We start from the raw sequence: 20,940 nt of genomic DNA on the forward strand, positions 1-20,940 counted from the left end.
AAGGACATCCTGTGCTTTGCCTACATTTCAAATACAGAGGAGACTGCAGGGATTCAGAGGGGTTAAGAGACTTGTCCAAGGTCATACAGCAAATAAGTGGTGAGGGCAGGGTATTAACTGAGTTCTGTCTGACACCAGAGAGTACCCACTGCACTCAACAGCCCCAGTGTAGCTACATGTCCTGACTTGGAGGTAATGGACGTCTCGAACAGAAGGTGTGGAGTCCTTTTGACTATTACTGCCACCCCCTCTTTCCCTCATTCATAATTCCAGGGAGAGGGTGGACCAAAGTCCTCAGTTGGGAATATCTTTGAGCTCTGATACGTAACGTTTTTTAGAAATTTTTTTTATTGGAGTATAATTGCTTTACAATGTTGTATTAGTTTCTGCTGTACAATGAAGTGAATCAGCTATATGTATGCCTATATCCCCTCCCTCCTGGACCTCCTTCCCACCCCCAAATCCCACCCATCTAGGTCGTCACAGAGCACCGACCGAGCTGAGCTCCCTGTGCTTTATAGCACGTTCCCACTAGCTAGCTATTTTACACATGGTAGTGTATATATGTCAGTCCTAACCTCCCACTTCGTCCCACCCTCCCCTGCCCACACTCTGTCCACATGTCCATTCTCTAGGTCCACGTCTCTATTCCTGCCCTGCAGATAGGTTCATCTGTAACAGCAGGTGGACTTCCCTGGGGGTCCAGTGGGTAAGACTCTGTGCAGGGGGCCCGGGTTCGATCCCTGGTAGGGGAACTAGATCATGCATGCATGCCGCAACTCAGACCCAGAGCAGCCAAAATAAATAAACATTTTTTAAAAAAATAAAAGCAACAGCAGGGATGTGCCCAAGTCACCTACCAGTGTTCTGGTCAGTTTCTATTCATTGCATCGGCCTTACATCAGGGGAGGACACATTGCAACAACTGTGAATCCTGAAAATTGACAAATTATCTCAAAATCCCTCAACATCATACTGTTTCTCTTAGAAAGGAAGTTCAGGGGAGTGGTTAGGAGCATGGGAGCTGGAGCTAGACTCTGGGGCTCAAACCTGGCTCCGACCCTCTCTAGCTGTGTGACCTTGGGAAACAGGCTTTGCAGTTGGCCACGAAGATTGCCCATCCACAGATGTAGACAAATTTTAAAAGTACAATTGTTCTGCATTTATGTGTGTGATTATTTAATGGAGACCAATTATTAAGGCCATTCTGTGGCTTCAGCTGGAAGCTTCAGAAACATTATTTCAATGTATAGTACTCACTGCAAGGGAAGCATAACAATGCCATGGCATAAATGAGTAAACTGAGGCTCAGAGAGAAGTAATTTGCCCAGACACGCAACACTTAAGTGGCAGGGGCAGAAGTGAAACTCAGGTCACCTGATTTCCCTGTCTCAGCATTTTGTGCTGAACAGCCCCCCTCAAAATGATCGCGGAATAAACAACCCGCAGAAATGCAAAAATATTTAATAATTGGCAATAACTTAACAACAGAAGACAGAACAGCAAATACACACAGGAACTTCATAAATACAAAACACACTTAAGTAACGGAATTCAAAAAACTACTTATCCAGAAGACTTTTGGCCCTTTCACTACCCAGTCCCTCAGGGAATGAGGCCTCCCCAGCCGGGAGGTCCAAGAGTCACATATTCATGGAATCGCAAAGCGGGCATTGAAGGTTCAAGGCAGGGGGTGGGACCTGTCATGAGACAGGGCTGTTCCTGTAACCACAGAAGTAGAAACTGGTCCACGGTACGTGGTGGTCAGCGACCAAGGCGGACACGGACTCCAGTCTTTTCCTGCCAGCCCGGGCCCTGGAAGATCCTAGGGCAACGCATCCCGCGGAAATATCGCTGCTTCCGGGGGAACTCGTTCTGGTCTTTGGGAAAAGGGCGCCTCTGGCACCAGCGCCGGCGGGTCCAGGCTGAGAGACCCGCCTGGTCCGATGGGGCCACGGAGGAGGGCGGCGTCCGCAACCAGGCGCCCCCGGGGCTTCGGGTCCCAGGCGGAGCCGCGGCGGGATCACAGACAAGGACCCGAGTGCGCCACCAGCCGCAGGTCCCACGCGAGCAGGCGCAGGAGGTTGAAGATGACGGTGGCTTCGTGGCACCGAGGCGAACCCTGCAGCCCGGGAAGCAGGCGGAGCGGGGCTGAGTCAGGAATCTCCTTCCCCGAGAGACCCTCCTCCAGACCCGCACGGCTCCAAGCCGGCCTCCCGTCTAGCCGCTTTCCCGCCTGCTCCACTCACAGCTGTGCGAGTTTGGGGACGCCTCCCGGGCCGCCGCAGGGACTTCCTCCGGGAGCCTGGCCGGACCAGCTCGAGCTGGAGGGAGAACAGGAGGTCAATGCAGGCGGCGGGGAACCGAGCCTCCCCTCCCAGGTGACTCCGCCCCTCACCCTCCCAGCCGCAGACCAAAGCCCGGATCTGGGGACACCGAGAGGACGTGAATCGTGTCTGCGCCCGTTTCTGGCCTCACGGGACAGATTCGCAGTCGGGGGGGGCCTGGCCTTGAGACCAGGGGCGCAGAGCGAGCCGGGAGGGGTGCGGGGCCAGGGCGCGGCGCACTCACGCAGGCCGCCACGTCCCGCCCCGCGGCCGCCAGCAGCTCCAGGGTCGGGCCGACGCCGGGGAACAGCTCGGGGCTCGGCAGGCTGCTCAGCACGTCTTGGGCGTCGGCGAGGCCGCGGGCCACCTGGCGGAGCAGCGCACGGGACTGCGGGGACCCGGCGGGAGTTAGACGGGGCGGCGCGCCAGCCCGCGCTCCCCCCACCCCCCCCCCGCCCGCCGGCCTCGGGCCTCACGGAAGGCCGCGGAGGGTCCCTCCTCCGGCGGAACGAGCAGTTGCGCGGCCTCCAGCTCAGCGTCTCTTCCTCCTGCGGGACAAGGGCTGGGGTGACGCGGAGTCTCCTGGCAAGGGCCCCTGAAGCGCTGGGACGTCGGAGATTCCTGGACGTGGCTCGGGACTGGCCGGGACGGTTGTGCTTATCGTGTCCCGAACCAGGCAGCGCTCCGATGGCTGAGCGGGGCTGAAAGGCACCCGCGCTCCCCGTGCGGAGCCTGCGCCCCGATGTGGAGCCGAGTCCGCCTGGAGGGGGCGCCCCTCTGTGACCCGCACCAAGGCCGTGCCTGAGCTGACCACCGGGGCCTCCCGGAAGATGTCGTGGTCACAATTCTGGACGCTGAAATCTGAGATGTGCCTGCTGGACGCTAGGACGCGAGGGCCCCTCGGGACAAAGACTGATGTCTCCGAGCCCGGCGGGCCTGGGGTCCAGGGGGCGGGGGCGTCTGAGCATCACTCACATAGCGGTCCCTCAGTGCCTTGATGGCCAGCAGCGCCCGGGGGTCCAGGGAGCGGTAGTGTGAGAGGAGGCGGCGCGGAGGCTCCACCACTTCGGGGTCCGCCGCCACGCCCACCGTCACCAAGACCCACAGCCCCACGGCCACCGCGGCTGCGCCACTCGGCCCCATCTCTGCTCTTGCAGGACGCGACGGACGTCAGGGAGCTCAAGGAGAAGGCCCCGAGTCCAAGCCCCTGCCTGTGGTTAGACTTGCAGAGGGACTGACGCTCAGAGCGTGGGCTGTGGACACACGCAGGGGAAGAGAGAGGATGGGCCTCCTCCTACCCTCAGCCTCTCTCCTCTCACTCCTCACCTACAATGTGTCTCTGGTGCCTGGTGCTGCAGCAGGGCCTGCCTTCCACTGCCCTCTGGGTGGTGTCCAGAGTGGTGTCCACCTGGGACAGTGGTGCCTGCATCCTCCATGGTGGCTTTTAAGTGCCCAGCTGAGGATGGTGAGCAACCGGGCTTCCCCGTGCAGGGTAAGCTTTCCCAACGTCATTGCTGGCCATTGATCAGCCCAGAGGGTTGCAGGCAGGGGTTTGAGGACTTTACCCACCTGTGGGCCAGTGCCAGTGATGACTCTGCCCCAGCTCTCTGTCACCAGTTCTGGTCTCTCTCCCTTTCTGTAGCCTCTCACTTTCTTTTCATCACCCTGGGTGTCCCTATCTGTGTTCTATAATAACAACCAGCCCTTATACAGTGCTTAGTGTTACTGGGCCCTGTTCTAAGTAACTGATATGTACATGTCTCATTTAATGCTCAAAAAATGACACTGCAAGAATTGTTCCACCTCCAATTTATAGATGGGATAACCGAGGCACAGTAAAGTGAAGGAACTTTTCCAAGACACACAGTCAGTAATTGGCAGAGGCAGAATTTGAACCTACACTCAATCCAGCTCCAAAGCTTGATCTCCAAGCCACAACTACCCCTAAATATCTGATTCAGTGCCTCCTTCTCTCTCTCCATTTCTGTCCTCATTTCATTCTGTTTCTTTCTTCCCTCTCTGTTTGCCTCCTCTTTTGTCTGTCTCTCTGGTCCTGTTTTTATCTCTGTCGATAACTCCATCTGTCTATCATTCCTTTTTCTAGCAAACATTCAGGCCAGTGTCTCTCTGTCTCCGTGTGTCTCAATCAGTCTCTTTGTTTTGCTTTAAAAATAAAATCTACTACTTTTCCTGATAAAATTAGCAAGGCAAGGTCATTGGATAAAGCTGGAAAAATAGAGACATGCATAGGAGAGGAAAAAAACCCACCTATAATTTCACCACCCACCTGTCTTCCGTCACCCCAGCTCTGGAACAATTTTTCCAATGAGTAGAAATGTTACATACATTTATTTGTACATATGTTTTCTGATTATTGAAGTAACACATTCGTTATAAAGATTCAGTCAATAAAAAAATACCATTGGGACTTCCCTGGTGGCACAGTGGCTAAGACTCTATGCTCCCAATGCAGGGGCCTGGGTTCGATCCCTGGTCAGGGAACTAGATCCCACATGCATGCCACAACTAAGGAGCAACTAAGGAGCCTGCCTGCTGCAACTAAGACCTGGTGCAACCAAATAAATAAATAAATATTTTTTTAAAAAATACAACTTGGAGAGTTAAAGAAGGTCTTTAATCCCACTTCCTGGAGGTAATCTTTTTAGCAGTTAGTGGCTATTTCTCCTCTTTTTTTTTTTTTTTTTTTCTTTCTTTGAGCAACTTCTCCTAAATTGGAACGAGTCTGTATACAGTTTGGTAGCTTGCTTTTTGTGTCTTACCATTACCTCATTACCATTTGCAGTCCCCCACATCTTTAATTATACTGTATCAGTGAGGTACCCTGCAGGAAACAGATGGCCTAATCAATGTAGGATAACTTGTGGTGGTTTAATACCAAGGGTGTTTACAAAGGGATTGGTTGGTGAAGAGAACAGAGGAGGAGTAATGCAAGGCCTTGGGGCCCACACGGGTGAGGGTCTGTCATCCCTAGGCCTGAAGGAATGGGAGAAGGGAGGGAGTGGTTACCTGACCTGGGAAGGAGGGAGTCATGTACACAGGGGGAGGGACAGAGAAGTCATGATGCCCCTGCAGGGAGGAAGCCTGGGGAATAAATACTCTGACTTTACTCTCCTTCCCCACTCTCTGGCCCTACTGCTAGGCTCCCCATTGGCTGCACCAAACAGAAGCCAAAGTCCAGCTTCCTGGGGCCCAGAGGAGGGTGGAGAAGTGGGAAGAGTGAAGCTGGAGGGGCAAATGGAAGACATCCTGCATATACCACTGGTAAGGCTTCCATTCTGACAGGATTATTGAATAACCAATCCCCTATTGGTGGGCATTGATATTCTTTCCAGTCTTTTGTTAAAATCATGGTTCTCAAGACTGCGGGAGAGAAAGGGAGTAATTTTTTCATTCTTTTAATAGTGTCTTTCATAGGGCTGAAGTTTAAAATGTTTCCAATTCATCAATTTTTTTTCTTCCATGGATCGTGCTTTCAGTGTATATACAAAATCATCACCATGGTTCCCTAGATTTTCTCCTATACTACATTCTAGGGGTTTTATAATTCTGCACTTTACATTTAGGTCTATGATACATTTTAAGTTAATTTTTGTGAAATGTGCAAGGTCTGCATCTAGCTTGGTTTGTTTATTTTTTTATTTATTCGCATGCGAACGTCCAGTTGTTTCAATACCATTTGTTGGAAGTCTATCCTTTCTTCATTGAATTGCCTTTGCTCTTTTCTCAAAGATCAGTTGACTATATTTGTGTGGGTCTATTCCTGGGCTCTCTATTCTGTTCCATTGATTTCTCTATCCTTCTACTAATATCACACTGTCTTGATGACTGTAGCTTTATAGTAAGTCTTGATGTGAGAGAGTGTCAGTCCTCCAACTTTGTTCTTCTCTTTTAATATTGTGAAAGTTATTCTGGGTCTTTTGAATCTCTATATAAACTTTCACTTTGTCAATATCCACAAATTAACTTGCTGGGATTTTGATTGGATTGCATTGAATCTATAGATTAAGTTGGGAAGAACCAACATCTTGACAATATTGAGTCTTCCTATCCATATTCATAGAATATTTCCATTTTTAGATGTACTTTTATTTCTTTCATCAAAGTTTTATAGTTTTCCTCACACAGATTTTATTTATATTTTGTTGTATTTGTACTTAAGTGTTTCATTTTTGGGGGTGCTGATGTAAATGGTATTTTAAATTTCAACTACAAACTGTTCACTGCTGTTATACAAGAAAGCAGTATACTTTTGCATATTAATCTTGTATCCTGCAACCTTGCTATAATCACTTCTTGGTTCAGAAATGTGTTTTAAAATACATAAACTTAAATACACAGGACTATTAAGAAAACCGATTATTTTGAAACACAGTTACCAAAACATTAAAGTAACTTTGTGATGAGTAATACATATGTCTCTTTATTAATGAACTAAGTACAAGACATAGCAGTAGCTTTAATAACTACTATACTGTTGAGGGAGTAATGGGAGTAAATGATATTTCAAGATATGTGCCACATCTGTAATGTGTTAGGAAATATCTGTGGCTTCTTTCAGCGACAAAGTCACAGGCTCTGCTAATATATTGTGGTTTGTTGCTTACATTCATAGTGGAAAGTAATGCTAAATTTCAGTTTGAGGTCAGTGAAGATGGAGATGCAGCTTTTTCCCATGCAAGTTCACCCTCCCCTGAATCCTATTGTCCATGAACTCCAGGTTAAGCTAGACCTGCAGCAGTTAAATAGAATGAAGCAGATCTATAGGCATTGACATGGAAAAATCTTGAAGACATATCATACAGTGAAAAAAGTAAATGGCTGAATAATATACATGGTGTGACACTCCTTGCGTTTAGAAATACTCATACATACTAAAGCAATTCAGTGGAGAAAAATAGCCTTTTCAAAAAATAGTGCTGGAGTAATTGGACCTCCACAGGCCAAAAAATGAACCTTGACCTAAACTTCACACTAAAATAAAAATTAACTCAATATGGATCATGGACTTAAATGTAAAATATAAAGCTATAAAACTTTTTGAAAAAATTATGAAGCACATCTTCAGGATCTAGAGCAAGGCAAAGGGTTCTTAGACTTGACACCAAGGGCTTAATCCATAAAGGGAAAATTGATCAACTGAATTTGATCCAAAACTTTTGCTCTGTAAAAGACCATGTTAAGAAGATAGAAAAATGAGCTAAAGACTGGGAGAGAATACTTGCAAACCACCTATCTGATGAAGGACTAGTATCTAGAATAGATAAAGAACTCTCAAAAATCAACAGTACAAAAATTAAACAATCCATTTGGGAATGGGCAAAAGACATGAAGAGACATTTCACTAAAGAGTGAAAGATGGGAAATAAGTACATGAAAAGATGTTCAACATTATTAGCCAATAAAGAGATGCACATTAAAACCACCATGAGATATCATTATACAGCTATCCGAATGCCTAAAAAAAAAAAAAATCAAATGCTAACGAGGATATGGAGAAATTGATCGCTTATTGCTGGTGTAAATGCAAAATGGTACAGCCCCTCTGGAAAATAGGGTTGGTAGTTTTTTAAAAAAACTAAACATGCAACTACCATATGACCTAGCAATTGCATTCCTGGGCATTTGCCCAGAGAAATGAAGACTTACATTCATACAAAATCTTGCACATGATTGTTTATAGCAGCTTTATTTATAACAGCCAAAAAACAACCCAGACGTTCTTTAACAGGTAACTGTTTTAAAAAAACCAAAACTGTAGTACATTCAGACCACGGAATACCATTTAGCAATAAAAAGGAACAAACTTGATACACAAAACTATCTGGGGATAAGATGTCCAGCATTGAGATTCATTCTGATTAGATTGGCTTAGGTCATATGCCCACCTCCAAATGCAACCACTGTGGCCAGGGAGACTAACTGAGGTAAATGGCTGCAGCCAGGTCACATATGCCAACCCAGAGATGGGGGGTCAAGTCACCTTCCCCAAACCATTTGGATCTCCAGCTGAAATGGGGGGATGCTGGGATGAGTTGGGGAGAGGTAATGGAAGCCTGGAAAGTTTGCTGCATGGACACATTGGCTGATCTCGTCTAGTGTTTCAGTAGAATTTCTCTCATGTTTTTTTCAGAGTGCTTCTGTTTCAACCACTTCGATGTTTTTTAAAACCTCTATGCCTTTCAATAAGGAAAATATACACTGAAAGACAAAATAATTTTTTCATATTAATGCTGAGGAAGACATACATGGGAAAAACAGTCATTACTTGTCTGTAATTATCAATATTTATTAACAAACTTTATAATTAATTAAAGGTGGTCTCATGTAGGAAACTTGGCTTTACTCGCCCAAAACATACCTTAACTATTCTGCACATGAATAGATCTGTCTATATAGGTGAGAAATGGCAGAGCACCACCAGTAATAACCCAGACGGCCTGGGACCACATCTACAAGCTGTGTGAGCTTGGGCAGACTCACAGCCTCTGTACCTCAGTTTCCTCATCTTATAAAATGTCAGCCAGTGAGAGGACCTACCTCACAGACTTGCTGGGGAGAATAAAGCAGTAAATACATGAGAAGAGCTTAAAGTGGAGCCAAACATACAGGAAGTGCTCAGTATGTATCAACTATAATTATTATTAACAGTGGTTCAGAAAAACATGTTTGCAATTCCAATTTTCAACAGCCAACGAAGAATAGTTTTATAATTGGTAAAGGAATACATATCATTTAATAACAGACTAAGGAAGCCAGAGAGAGTTTGTCTAAGTCCCAGATGAGGAAAGAAGCTGAGAAAACAGAAGGGAGGGATATTTGTGCAAAGAAAGAGGGGAAAAAAAGACAGGGAGAGAAAGGATATAATGACAAGAGAGTGACTGAAGAGCAAGCATTAGAAACCCTAGTATGGGGACTTCCCTGGCAGTCCAGTGGTTAGGACTTCACCTTCCAATGCAGAGGGCGTGGGTTCAGTCCCTGGTTGGGGAGCTCAGATCTGACATGCATCGTGGCCCTAAAAACCAAAACTTAAAACAGAAGCAATATTGCAACAAATTCAATAAAGACTTTTTAAAAAATGGTCCATACCAAAAAAAATCTTTAAAAAGAAAGAAAGAAAGAAACCCGAGTATGAACTCCTGACAGCAGGCACTTGTACGGGTACCTCTGCCAAGCTTGCAGCTTCCAGCCGAAGGAAAAGGTGTGTTTTGAGTTCATTCCTAGAGTGCAAAAGAAAGACCAACACACAGAAAAAACAAAAGGTGCAGAAAATAAACATAGCAATTGGCTCAGGAGAGAGGGTTGGGCAGAGTCATCACTGGCACTGGCCCACAGGTGGGTAAAGTCCTCAAACCCCTGCCTGCAACCCTCTGGGCTGATCAGTGGCCAGCAATGACGTTGGGAAAGCTTACCCTGCACGGGGAAGCCCGGTTGCTCACCATCCTCAGCTGGGCACTTAAAAGCCACCATGGAGGGTGCAGGCACCACTGTCCCAGGTGGACCCCACTCTGGACACCACCCAGAGGGCAGTGGAAGGCAGGCCCTGCTGCAGCACCAGGCACCAGAGACACATTGTAGGTGAGGAGTGAGAGGAGAGAGGCTGAGGGTAGGAGGAGGCCCATCCTCTCTCTTCCCCTGCGTGTGTCCACAGCCCACGCTCTGAGCGTCAGTCCCTCTGCAAGTCTAACCACAGGCAGGGGCTTGGACTCGGGGCCTTCTCCTTGAGCTCCCTGACGTCCGTCGCGTCCTGCAAGAGCAGAGATGGGGCCGAGTGGCGCAGCCGCGGTGGCCGTGGGGCTGTGGGTCTTGGTGACGGTGGGCGTGGCGGCGGACCCCGAAGTGGTGGAGCCTCCGCGCCGCCTCCTCTCACACTACCGCTCCCTGGACCCCCGGGCGCTGCTGGCCATCAAGGCACTGAGGGACCGCTATGTGAGTGATGCTCAGACGCCCCCGCCCCCTGGACCCCAGGCCCGCCGGGCTCGGAGACATCAGTCTTTGTCCCGAGGGGCCCTCGCGTCCTAGCGTCCAGCAGGCACATCTCAGATTTCAGCGTCCAGAATTGTGACCACGACATCTTCCGGGAGGCCCCGGTGGTCAGCTCAGGCACGGCCTTGGTGCGGGTCACAGAGGGGCGCCCCCTCCAGGCGGACTCGGCTCCACATCGGGGCGCAGGCTCCGCACGGGGAGCGCGGGTGCCTTTCAGCCCCGCTCAGCCATCGGAGCGCTGCCTGGTTCGGGACACGATAAGCACAACCGTCCCGGCCAGTCCCGAGCCACGTCCAGGAATCTCCGACGTCCCAGCGCTTCAGGGGCCCTTGCCAGGAGACTCCGCGTCACCCCAGCCCTTGTCCCGCAGGAGGAAGAGACGCTGAGCTGGAGGCCGCGCAACTGCTCGTTCCGCCGGAGGAGGGACCCTCCGCGGCCTTCCGTGAGGCCCGAGGCCGGCGGGCGGGGCGGGGGGGGTGGGGGGAGCGCGGGCTGGCGCGCCGCCCCGTCTAACTCCCGCCGGGTCCCCGCAGTCCCGTGCGCTGCTCCGCCAGGTGGCCCGCGGCCTCGCCGACGCCCAAGACGTGCTGAGCAGCCTGCCGAGCCCCGAGCTGTTCCCCGGCGTCGGCCCGACCCTGGAGCTGCTGGCGGCCGCGGGGCGGGACGTGGCGGCCTGCGTGAGTGCGCCGCGCCCTGGCCCCGCACCCCTCCCGGCTCGCTCTGCGCCCCTGGTCTCAAGGCCAGGCACCCCCGACTGCGAATCTGTCCCGTGAGGCCAGAAACGGGCGCAGACACGATTCACGTCCTCTCGGTGTCCCCAGATCCGGGCTTTGGTCTGCGGCTGGGAGGGTGAGGGGCGGAGTCACCTGGGAGGGGAGGCTCGGTTCCCCGCCGCCTGCATTGACCTCCTGTTCTCCCTCCAGCTCGAGCTGGTCCGGCCAGGCTCCCGGAGGAAGTCCCTGCGGCGGCCCGGGAGGCGTCCCCAAACTCGCACAGCTGTGAGTGGAGCAGGCGGGAAAGCGGCTAGACGGGAGGCCGGCTTGGAGCCGTGCGGGTCTGGAGGGGTCTCTCGGGGAAGGAGATTCCTGACTCAGCCCCGCTCCGCCTGCTTCCCGGGCTGCAGGGCTCGCCTCGGTGCCACGAAGCCACCGTCATCTTCAACCTCCTGCGCCTGCTCGCGTGGGACCTGCGGCTGGTGGCGCACTCGGGTCCTTGTCTGTGATCCCGCCGCGGCTCCGCCTGGGACCCGAAGCCCCGGGGGCGCCTGGTTGCGGACGCCGCCCTCCTCCGTGGCCCCATCGGACCAGGCGGGTCTCTCAGCCTGGACCCGCCGGCGCTGGTGCCAGAGGCGCCCTTTTCCCAAAGACCAGAACGAGTTCCCCCGGAAGCAGCGATATTTCCGCGGGATGCGTTGCCCTAGGATCTTCCAGGGCCCGGGCTGGCAGGAAAAGACTGGAGTCCGTGTCCGCCTTGGTCGCTGACCACCACGTACCGTGGACCAGTTTCTACTTCTGTGGTTACAGGAACAGCCCTGTCTCATGACAGGTCCCACCCCCTGCCTTGAACCTTCAATGCCCGCTTTGCGATTCCATGAATATGTGACTCTTGGACCTCCCGGCTGGGGAGGCCTCATTCCCTGAGGGACTGGGTAGTGAAAGGGCCAAAAGTCTTCTGGATAAGTAGTTTTTTGAATTCCGTTACTTAAGTGTGTTTTGTATTTATGAAGTTCCTGTGTGTATTTGCTGTTCTGTCTTCTGTTGTTAAGTTATTGCCAATTATTAAATATTTTTGCATTTCTGCGGGTTGTTTATTCCGCGATCATTTTGAGGGGGGCTGTTCAGCACAAAATGCTGAGACAGGGAAATCAGGTGACCTGAGTTTCACTTCTGCCCCTGCCACTTAAGTGTTGCGTGTCTGGGCAAATTACTTCTCTCTGAGCCTCAGTTTACTCATTTATGCCATGGCATTGTTATGCTTCCCTTGCAGTGAGTACTATACATTGAAATAATGTTTCTGAAGCTTCCAGCTGAAGCCACAGAATGGCCTTAATAATTGGTCTCCATTAAATAATCACACACATAAATGCAGAACAATTGTACTTTTAAAATTTGTCTACATCTGTGGATGGGCAATCTTCGTGGCCAACTGCAAAGCCTGTTTCCCAAGGTCACACAGCTAGAGAGGGTCGGAGCCAGGTTTGAGCCCCAGAGTCTAGCTCCAGCTCCCATGCTCCTAACCACTCCCCTGAACTTCCTTTCTAAGAGAAACAGTATGATGTTGAGGGATTTTGAGATAATTTGTCAATTTTCAGGATTCACAGTTGTTGCAATGTGTCCTCCCCTGATGTAAGGCCGATGCAATGAATAGAAACTGACCAGAACACTGGTAGGTGACTTGGGCACATCCCTGCTGTTGCTTTTATTTTTTTAAAAAATGTTTATTTATTTTGGCTGCTCTGGGTCTGAGTTGCGGCATGCATGCATGATCTAGTTCCCCTACCAGGGATCGAACCCGGGCCCCCTGCACAGAGTCTTACCCACTGGACCCCCAGGGAAGTCCACCTGCTGTTACAGATGAACCTATCTGCAGGGCAGGAATAGAGACGTGGACCTAGAGAATGGACATGTGGACAGAGTGTGGGCAGGGGAGGGTGGGACGAAGTGGGAGGTTAGGACTGACATATATACACTACCATGTGTAAAATAGCTAGCTAGTGGGAACGTGCTATAAAGCACAGGGAGCTCAGCTCGGTCGGTGCTCTGTGACGACCTAGATGGGTGGGATTTGGGGGTGGGAAGGAGGTCCAGGAGGGAGGGGATATAGGCATACATATAGCTGATTCACTTCATTGTACAGCAGAAACTAATACAACATTGTAAAGCAATTATACTCCAATAAAAAAAATTTCTAAAAAACGTTACGTATCAGAGCTCAAAGATATTCCCAACTGAGGACTTTGGTCCACCCTCTCCCTGGAATTATGAATGAGGGAAAGAGGGGGTGGCAGTAATAGTCAAAAGGACTCCACACCTTCTGTTCGAGACGTCCATTACCTCCAAGTCAGGACATGTAGCTACACTGGGGCTGTTGAGTGCAGTGGGTACTCTCTGGTGTCAGACAGAACTCAGTTAATACCCTGCCCTCACCACTTATTTGCTGTATGACCTTGGACAAGTCTCTTAACCCCTCTGAATCCCTGCAGTCTCCTCTGTATTTGAAATGTAGGCAAAGCACAGGATGTCCTTGGTGCTACCATGAGTATTCAATAGCACATTGTGAGGGAATTCCCTGCCATTCGAGTGGTCAGGACGCTGCGCTTTCACCGCTGAGGGCCTGGTTCAATCCCTGGTCGGGGAACTGAGATCCTGCAAGCGGCATGGCCAGAAACAACAACAAAGAAAACAAACCACATTGTGGCAGAGGCTCTGTGAACAGGGTGAGACATACACAGGCCCACAGAAGGAGCGGGGTGTCTCTGTTTTCCTTTTTCACTGACTGTTCCCTTTTCCTGGAAGGCTCCCCCTCAGATCTCCACAGGGCTCCCTCCCTCACTTCCTTTAGGTCTTCCCTCAAATGTCATTTCATTACCTTATTTAATACAGACTTCCTCTCGCACTCTGCTCTCGTCCCTGCTTCATTTCTTTCATTTTCCATGATCTGACTTTACCTACCGTAATACATACCACATGCCTAATCCCCGTGTCCCAGAGAGGTACTATCTGGTACCTCTCTCTAGTGAAAAGCCCCATGAAGGATTGTTTCATGTCTTTTCTTTTTTCAATGCTCTCTTCCTGGCACCTTGAGCAGGGTCTGACCCAAAGTGGGGGTGGGAGGGCAAATAAGTACTTGGTGAATGAATGAAGGCATTTTTCTCAAACCCACCTGATTTCCCTGAAGTACTGGTCACAGCTCATAGCACATCCTCGTATTCCTGGGTCCTTCTGTGCCTGACAGTCAGAGAACAGGTTAGTGCAGGCTCCCAGCCGCCCCCATTCTGTCTCTATCGGTACCAGGTGGGGAAGGGTGGGGAGGAGCTGGTGTCCTCGCTTAATTCGCGAGTGTTTTGCCTTTCTCACTCTCTCTCCCACCCGCAGCAGCACCCCTGGACCTTCTGCCATCTCCTAAACAGCCTCCCTCTTGGAAGTTCCAGGTTCTTCATGGCAACACCTCCTACAGGTGCCTTTTCCCTCTACTCCTTGTACTGGGGCCTCTGCAAAAAAGGAAGTCCCTCTGTCCCCTCCCCACCCCAGTCCTAGATCAGCCTGGGCACCGGCGCAGGAGACCCGCCATGTGGGGCTGAAGCTGCCCCAGCCCTGATTTTCACTTCGTTACTCACTTTCTTGGAGGTGAAATGGGACATGAATGGATGTCAGTTTCTCTTTCCCTTAGCAGCTCACATGGCTCACAGGCCCCGCCCTGCTCTGGGCTTTCCCAGCCTGAGCCTCCCCTGGTGCCGGTGTCAGCCTCTAGCTGCGTTTTCACTTTTCCTACATCAGCTGGGATTGCCCAGCTGCACAGGCTAAAAGCTGCGCCATGGAACTCAGGCAGGAATTGCACCTCAGACAGAGCTGGAAGTTCAGAGACACGGACAGAGCAACGAGCTGAGATCCAGAAGAGGAGGCTGAAGTCAGAGACGCCAGACGAGACTGAGAGACCCCAGGCGACAGCCTCAGAGTGGATACTTGATCCCCCATCTGCTGACAGAGACCAGAGAGCAGGAATGAAGCTGGGTCAGCCCCTACATCATTGTCTGGGACCCTCACCTCCCCAGAGCCTCCACCCTCACCCCCTGACGCCCTCCCTCCCCTCATCTTTCTGTCCTTCCTTAACACAGACATGGCCCTGGGCTGCACGCTGGTGCTGATGCTGATGACCGTGGCGCCGAGCAGGACAGGAGCAGTTCCTGTGCCCTCGCCCCTCGGGGCCCTCCCAGGTGCAAGGGGCTGCCACATGGCCCAGTTCAAGTCTCTGTCCCCACAAGAGCTGCAGGCCTTCAAGAGGGCCAAGGACGCCTTTGTGAGTCTCCCCCGACCCCTCCTGCAGTGGGCGACCCTCCACCCCTCCCTCTGGGCGCTCCCCGGCTACCTGGGCTGAAGGTGGGCCTGCCCTCCCCACACTGGGCTGACCTCCACCCTCCCCGCGGTGGGCGATCTCCTGTCCTCCTGCGGTGGATGTGCCTCTGCGGTCCTTTTGGAAGTTCACCTCCCGTCCTCCTGTTGTTGGCCATCCTCCAGTCTCCCTGGGGTCTCCCCTCTGTCCCTCCCCCTGTGGGCTGACCTTGCCCTTGCTCTCTAGGAAGAGTCGCTCTTGCAGAAGGACTGGAACTGCAGCTCCCGCCTCTTCCCCAGGACCCGGGACCTGAGGCAGCTGCAGGTGAGTTGGGAGAGTCAGGCCCGCCTGCCCTCACCTGCCCGCCCCGCTCCGGCTCTGCAGGTGGCCCCTCACCTCCTTCTTCTCTCACGTCCTTCTCTCCCTGCCCTCCCCACCCGTCCCCTGACCCCTTCCCCTCAGCCAAGCACATCAGCTCTCACCTGACCCCGACTTTCACCTTCCACTGTCCCTTCCTCTGTTCCCCTCACCTGTGCCTCCTTGCCTGTTCTCTCTCACGTGCAACTCTCACCTGTCTTCTGTCCCTCCTCAGGTGTGGGAGCGCCCCGTGGCGTTGGAGGCTGAGCTGGCCGTGACACTGAATGTCCTGGAGGCCACGGCTAACTCATCCCTGGACCACATCCTGGACCAGCCCCTTCACACGCTGCACCACATCCACTCCAAGCTCCAGGCCTGTGTGAGTGCTCGGGGCACCCGGGCCGTGTCTGGGCTCTGGCCACCTGTACGTCCCCCTCTGTCCCAGGCCCTGCCTCACACCCTCAACACCACCCTCCTCTGCCCACAGGTCCCAGCTCAGCCCACAGCCGGCCCCAGGCCCCGGGGCCGCCTCCACCACTGGCTGCACCGGCTCCAGGAGGCCGCGAAGAAGGTGAGCGACCGGGGAGGGGAAACCGATGGCTGGGCTCAGCTGCGAGCCCAGACGTGGGAGCTACTGAGCCATCCCCCTCTCCCCCCAGGAGTCCCGGGACTGCCTCGAAGCCTCTGTCATGTTCAACCTCTTCCGCCTCCTCACCCGGGACCTGAAATGTGTTGCCAGTGGAGACCAGTGTGTCTGACCCCAGAGACCCACCTGCAACGTGTCTCAGCATCTTCAATATTATTTATGCGTCAAAACTCCTTTTTTTAATTTATTGCCTCCAAATCACTATTTTTATATTTATGTGTGTGATTTATCAAGCTCAGACCCCATTAAATGTTTATTTTTCTACTTTTTATAAAAAGTGTACAAATAAACAATGAAGAAAAGATGCTCTTTGTGGTGTGGGGCTGTGTGTGTGTGTGTTGGTTTTTCTTTGCTGCCATAACAAATTCTCACAAACTGAGCATCTCAACACAACACAAATTCGTTATCTTACATTTCTGCAAGTAAGAAATCCGGGTGGGCTCAGCTAATTTCCCTGCTGTGGGTCTCACAAGGCTGATCAAAGTGTGGCTGGCTGGATTGTTTCGGAGGTTCTGTGCAGGATCCGCTTCCAAACTCATTTAAGTTGTTGGCAGAATTCTGTTCCTTGCGGTTGTCAGACTGAGATCCTTTTTCCTTGCTGGCTGTGAGGGCCCATCCTTAGCTCTTTGCAACTTTTTTCTGGTCCCTGCACGTTGACCCTACATCTCAGAGTCTGTAATGGTGAGTCAAATCCTTCTCATGCTTGGAATCCCTCTCATTTCTCCTTCTGCCACATTTCTCTTCTACCTCCAGCCTGAGAAAGTTCTCTGCTCTTAAGAACTCGTGTGTTTAGACTGGGTCCACTCAGGGAATCCAGGATAATCTCTCTCTTTTAGAGTCCATAAATCTTAATTACATCTGCAAAGTCCCTTTGGCATGTAACAGGGGATATTCATAGGTCTGAGATTGCGGGTTGGCATCTTTGGGGGCCATAATTCATCCTCCCACAGTATGTGTGTGATGGTATGATGGTGTCACTAGATTGCATTCTGTTATAAGTAAAGTAATATTAACTTAAAGTGCCTTATAATGAGAACAATTATTATTGTACAGGATGAGAAATCTCAAACAGCAGGGTCCATTTAAGCTGAGCTGTCCAATATGGCTCCCAGATCACATGTAGCCATTGTGCACTTGAAAGGTAACTAGTACAAGCCAAGCTGTGCCCTAAGTATAAAATATCCTCCAGAATTTAACGACTTCTTATTTTTCTTATTTTTCTTTTTTCGGATGTTGCCTGCCAAGTTTCTCTATGGTTACTAATTTTTCTCTTTGTAGTTAATAAGGATGTGGAGAGAGTTTGAGACCATGTAAATTCCGATTACTTCTCAGACTCTGACCCATTCATTTTAGCATCCGTTGTTGGAGTTTGTCTTACAGTTACTATTATGACCATTACCAAATAGTGAGCCTCTAATGTCATCATTCTTTCTACATTTCTTAGTCGACATTCTACTCTTAGGAAGAGCTTTCCTCCCCTTCCTGATTCATGTATTTACCAATGGCTTTATATCAACATGGACTCATGAGTTATTAGTTTATAATTGTAGTTCTTTACTATCATTTATCGTGACGCTCAAGTTGTCCCAGATGAGGCCAATGGGAACCTTTTCAAGAGGGCTCATGTTCTTTTGATGTGTCCCCATCATTTGTTGAGCACCTCCTCGCTTTCTGGTATCAGATTCCCAGGCTCCTTTTGTAATTTTCCTGCCTCATCTCTGTAACTCTGCCCATTTCCCCAAGGAGCTCTGGTTCCTTTTAGTGGAGAACAGTATTTAGAAACCAAGACCTGGGTGAACTGATTGCTACAAGGATATCATTGCTTCTGCTCTCTCTCAGTGGATAGAGCTAGGAAATAGACGTGTGTACATACAGAATTTTTATTTACTGTTTAAAAGATTTAAAATCATTAATAATTTTACATTGATTATATATTTAAATTATATTTTGGGTATACTGGGTCAAATAAAGTATATTTTAAATTAATTTCATATACATTTTTTAACTTTTTAAGCATGGTTACTGAAAATTTTAAATGGTATGCATGGCTCACATAATATTTATACTGAAGTGTGCCAGTTTAGAGAGCATGATGTCATAGTGGAGCCAGGGTTTTTCCATCTGGCTGCTCCTCCATCCTCAATGTATCAGTACTGTCTCCCCTCATGGTCATAAGATGGCTGCCACAGCTCCAGCCATCATACAACCACATAATTGTCTATAAAGCTGGATGACAGAGACTCCAGCTAGCTGTCTCTATATCTGTTATCCCTTCTTCCTTTACCTAGTGGATTTAAGAGTGCTCTACTAAAGACAACATTTTCCAGCTTTCCCCGCACCTACGGCACTATGTTTTGGCCAATGCAAATGAGTGAAAGCAATCTGAGCACCTTATGAGTTGGTCCTTTAAAGGAAATGGCAATGCCCTCCTAGTTTCCTGTCTCCACTCTTGCTGAATGACAGAAATGAGAGCAGCCATCTTATTTTGCCAATTTTCTAGGATATTTACAGTGGATATAGAATTCTGTGTTGACAGCTTTCTTTTTCTTTCAGTACATTAAAGATTCAAGGGTAATTTATATACAGACTTAGGTCCTCTTTCTCTGGGGCTCCCTCCATATTAGGATTTCTCCTCTCAGTTTCCAACTACTCTTGCTGCCCTGAACTCTAGGGTCTGATACTTCAAGTCAATGACTGGTTTTCTGCTTGAATTCAAGCTGTCCCTTGCCACATGAACAGGGGTGCGTCCTCAGAGGAAAAGCCATATGAACTTGATCTCACATAGTGTGTTCCATTCTTTTTTTTTTTTCCTTCAGCTTTAATGAGATATGATTGACACATAACTTCACATAAGTTTAAGGTATACAACATGTTGATTTGATACATTTATATGTGGCAAAATGATTACCACCATAGCGTTAGCTAACACCTCCATCCATCCCATCACATAATTCTCATTTCTTTTTTGCGGTGAGAACATTTAAGGTCCAGTCTCTTGCAACTTTCAAGTATATAATGTAGTGCTCTGATGAATTTTACACCTAGGTAACTGACATTTTAAGACGTGAGAGGAATTCCCTGGCAGTCTAGTGGTTAGGACTCAGCGCTTTCACAGCTGTGGGCCGGGTTCAAGGAAATAAGATCCTGCAAGCCATACAGAGTTGCCAAAAAAAAAAAAAAAAAAAAAAAAAAGACATGAAACCTCTACATCATCCTGTGCCTTTTTCAACTCAATTCTTTCTACGACATGGACAGTCACTAATCCGCCTCTGGCTGCTGTAGATGAGTTTTTCCTGCCTGCTCTACAAATTCATACAGTGGGAATTATACAGAATTATACACTGTGTACTCTGTTGTGTGGGTTTTTTTCTTTCACTCAACATAATGGTCTTGAACTGCATCCACGTTGTGTATATCTTGTTTTTTCCTTTCACTGCTGAAAAGTATTCCCTTGTATGGGAATCATTACAAATCATATGTGACTTTCTGTGTCTAGCTTCTCTAAGATCTTTATGGCGAAAAAGAGCCAAAAGAATTAGAATTGAAGCTTGTGGAGAGAGCTTGGGTTTCCAAAATGGGATAGAGGCAGTATATATTAGGGTATTGGCAGTAGCCAAAATGTACCATTTTGTGGCCAAGAGAATGGTCTGTGACAGCCTTCAAATTGCGCCACCTGCTGAGATGGAAGGAAGGTATTGGACGATCCATATAAACTAGAGATGCAGGGGAGGTACCATTAGGGGACCTGGGAGGTGTATCCATATTTCCCTTGGAAGAGCTGATCTTGCCTCCTGCCTCAGATAATTGCTGTTGAGCCTCTTGCTGTTCTGACTGAAAATCCTTGTATTTGGCTTTCTTGAGTTTCGCTCTACGATTCTTGAACCAAACCTGCAGGACTGTTGGATGTATGTCCATTTTTGAGGCCATTTCTCTCTGAAGGCTAGGGGTGGGGTATGGGTTTTTATTGAAAAGGAAGTTCAAATCTGCCAATTGTTTCTTCGTGAACATAGTTCGTTTCCTTTTTGGATGCTTCTGGTACTTTCCTTTTGAAAGGTTGTCTGGATCCGACACCCTGTAATCTAGATGTTTTTCCATGCTGTGGTCTAGTAATAAGCGAAAAAGTCCATTCTTTATTTTATTTTATTTTTGGCCATGCTGCTCGGCTTGCAGGATCTTAGTTCCCCAACCAGGGATCGAACCCGTGCCCCCTGCAGTGGAGGGCACAGTCCCAACCACTGGACCACCAGGGAATTCCCAGTGTCTTCCATTCCTTAAAAGGCTGAATCCCCTCCAGCTTCTGCCTGTGTCTGGTTTCTCTCCAGTGCCTTCAGATAGTTGGGTTTTTGTTTTGTTTTGTTTTGTTTTTTAATATTTTGTTCAGAGTTGGCAATTGCTGTCTGTGGGGAAGTAAGACAGTACCCTCTCACCTGTCCATGTCGTGCCTTTCTCCTCCTCCTGTTCTCCCTCAGGTGAGTGATTTTTCACTTGGGGTCTCTCCCATGGTTGCAGTTGGATGTCAGCTGGGATTTGATTGATCTGAAGGCTTGACGGGGCTGG

At 49.6% G+C, this 20,940-nt stretch overlaps 4 protein-coding genes across 4 annotated transcripts; 2 read left to right on the forward strand and 2 right to left on the reverse strand.

Moving 5' to 3' along the window:
* Positions 1 to 2,023: 2,023 nt before the first annotated feature.
* On the reverse strand, positions 2,024 to 3,470 carry LOC133077687 (interferon lambda-4-like). Its single transcript, XM_061172467.1, has 5 exons — positions 3,303 to 3,470; positions 2,804 to 2,875; positions 2,572 to 2,715; positions 2,250 to 2,426; positions 2,024 to 2,122 (listed from the first exon to the last, which is right to left on the reverse strand). The coding sequence occupies exons 1-5, from the start codon at positions 3,468 to 3,470 to the stop codon at positions 2,024 to 2,026; spliced, it is 660 nt and encodes a 219-aa protein (XP_061028450.1).
* A 6,636-nt stretch (positions 3,471 to 10,106) lies between these two features.
* Positions 10,107 to 11,553, forward strand: LOC133078599 (interferon lambda-4-like). Its single transcript, XM_061173696.1, has 3 exons — positions 10,107 to 10,274; positions 11,255 to 11,329; positions 11,455 to 11,553. Exons 1-3 carry the CDS (start codon positions 10,107 to 10,109, stop codon positions 11,551 to 11,553), a joined length of 342 nt encoding a protein of 113 aa, XP_061029679.1.
* Positions 11,554 to 15,167: 3,614 nt separating this feature from the next.
* Positions 15,168 to 16,495, forward strand: LOC133078186 (interferon lambda-3-like). The gene is made up of 5 exons (XM_061173124.1): positions 15,168 to 15,347; positions 15,627 to 15,704; positions 15,973 to 16,116; positions 16,225 to 16,308; positions 16,397 to 16,495. Exons 1-5 carry the CDS (start codon positions 15,168 to 15,170, stop codon positions 16,493 to 16,495), a joined length of 585 nt encoding a protein of 194 aa, XP_061029107.1.
* A 3,398-nt stretch (positions 16,496 to 19,893) lies between these two features.
* Positions 19,894 to 20,478, reverse strand: DPRX (divergent-paired related homeobox). Its single transcript, XM_061172468.1, has one exon. It carries the CDS (start codon positions 20,476 to 20,478, stop codon positions 19,894 to 19,896), a length of 585 nt encoding a protein of 194 aa, XP_061028451.1.
* Positions 20,479 to 20,940: the final 462 nt, after the last annotated feature.

Source organism: Eubalaena glacialis, chromosome 18, assembly GCF_028564815.1.
Source record: "Eubalaena glacialis isolate mEubGla1 chromosome 18, mEubGla1.1.hap2.+ XY, whole genome shotgun sequence".
In the NCBI taxonomy this organism is placed as follows: Eukaryota; Metazoa; Chordata; class Mammalia; order Artiodactyla; family Balaenidae; genus Eubalaena; species Eubalaena glacialis.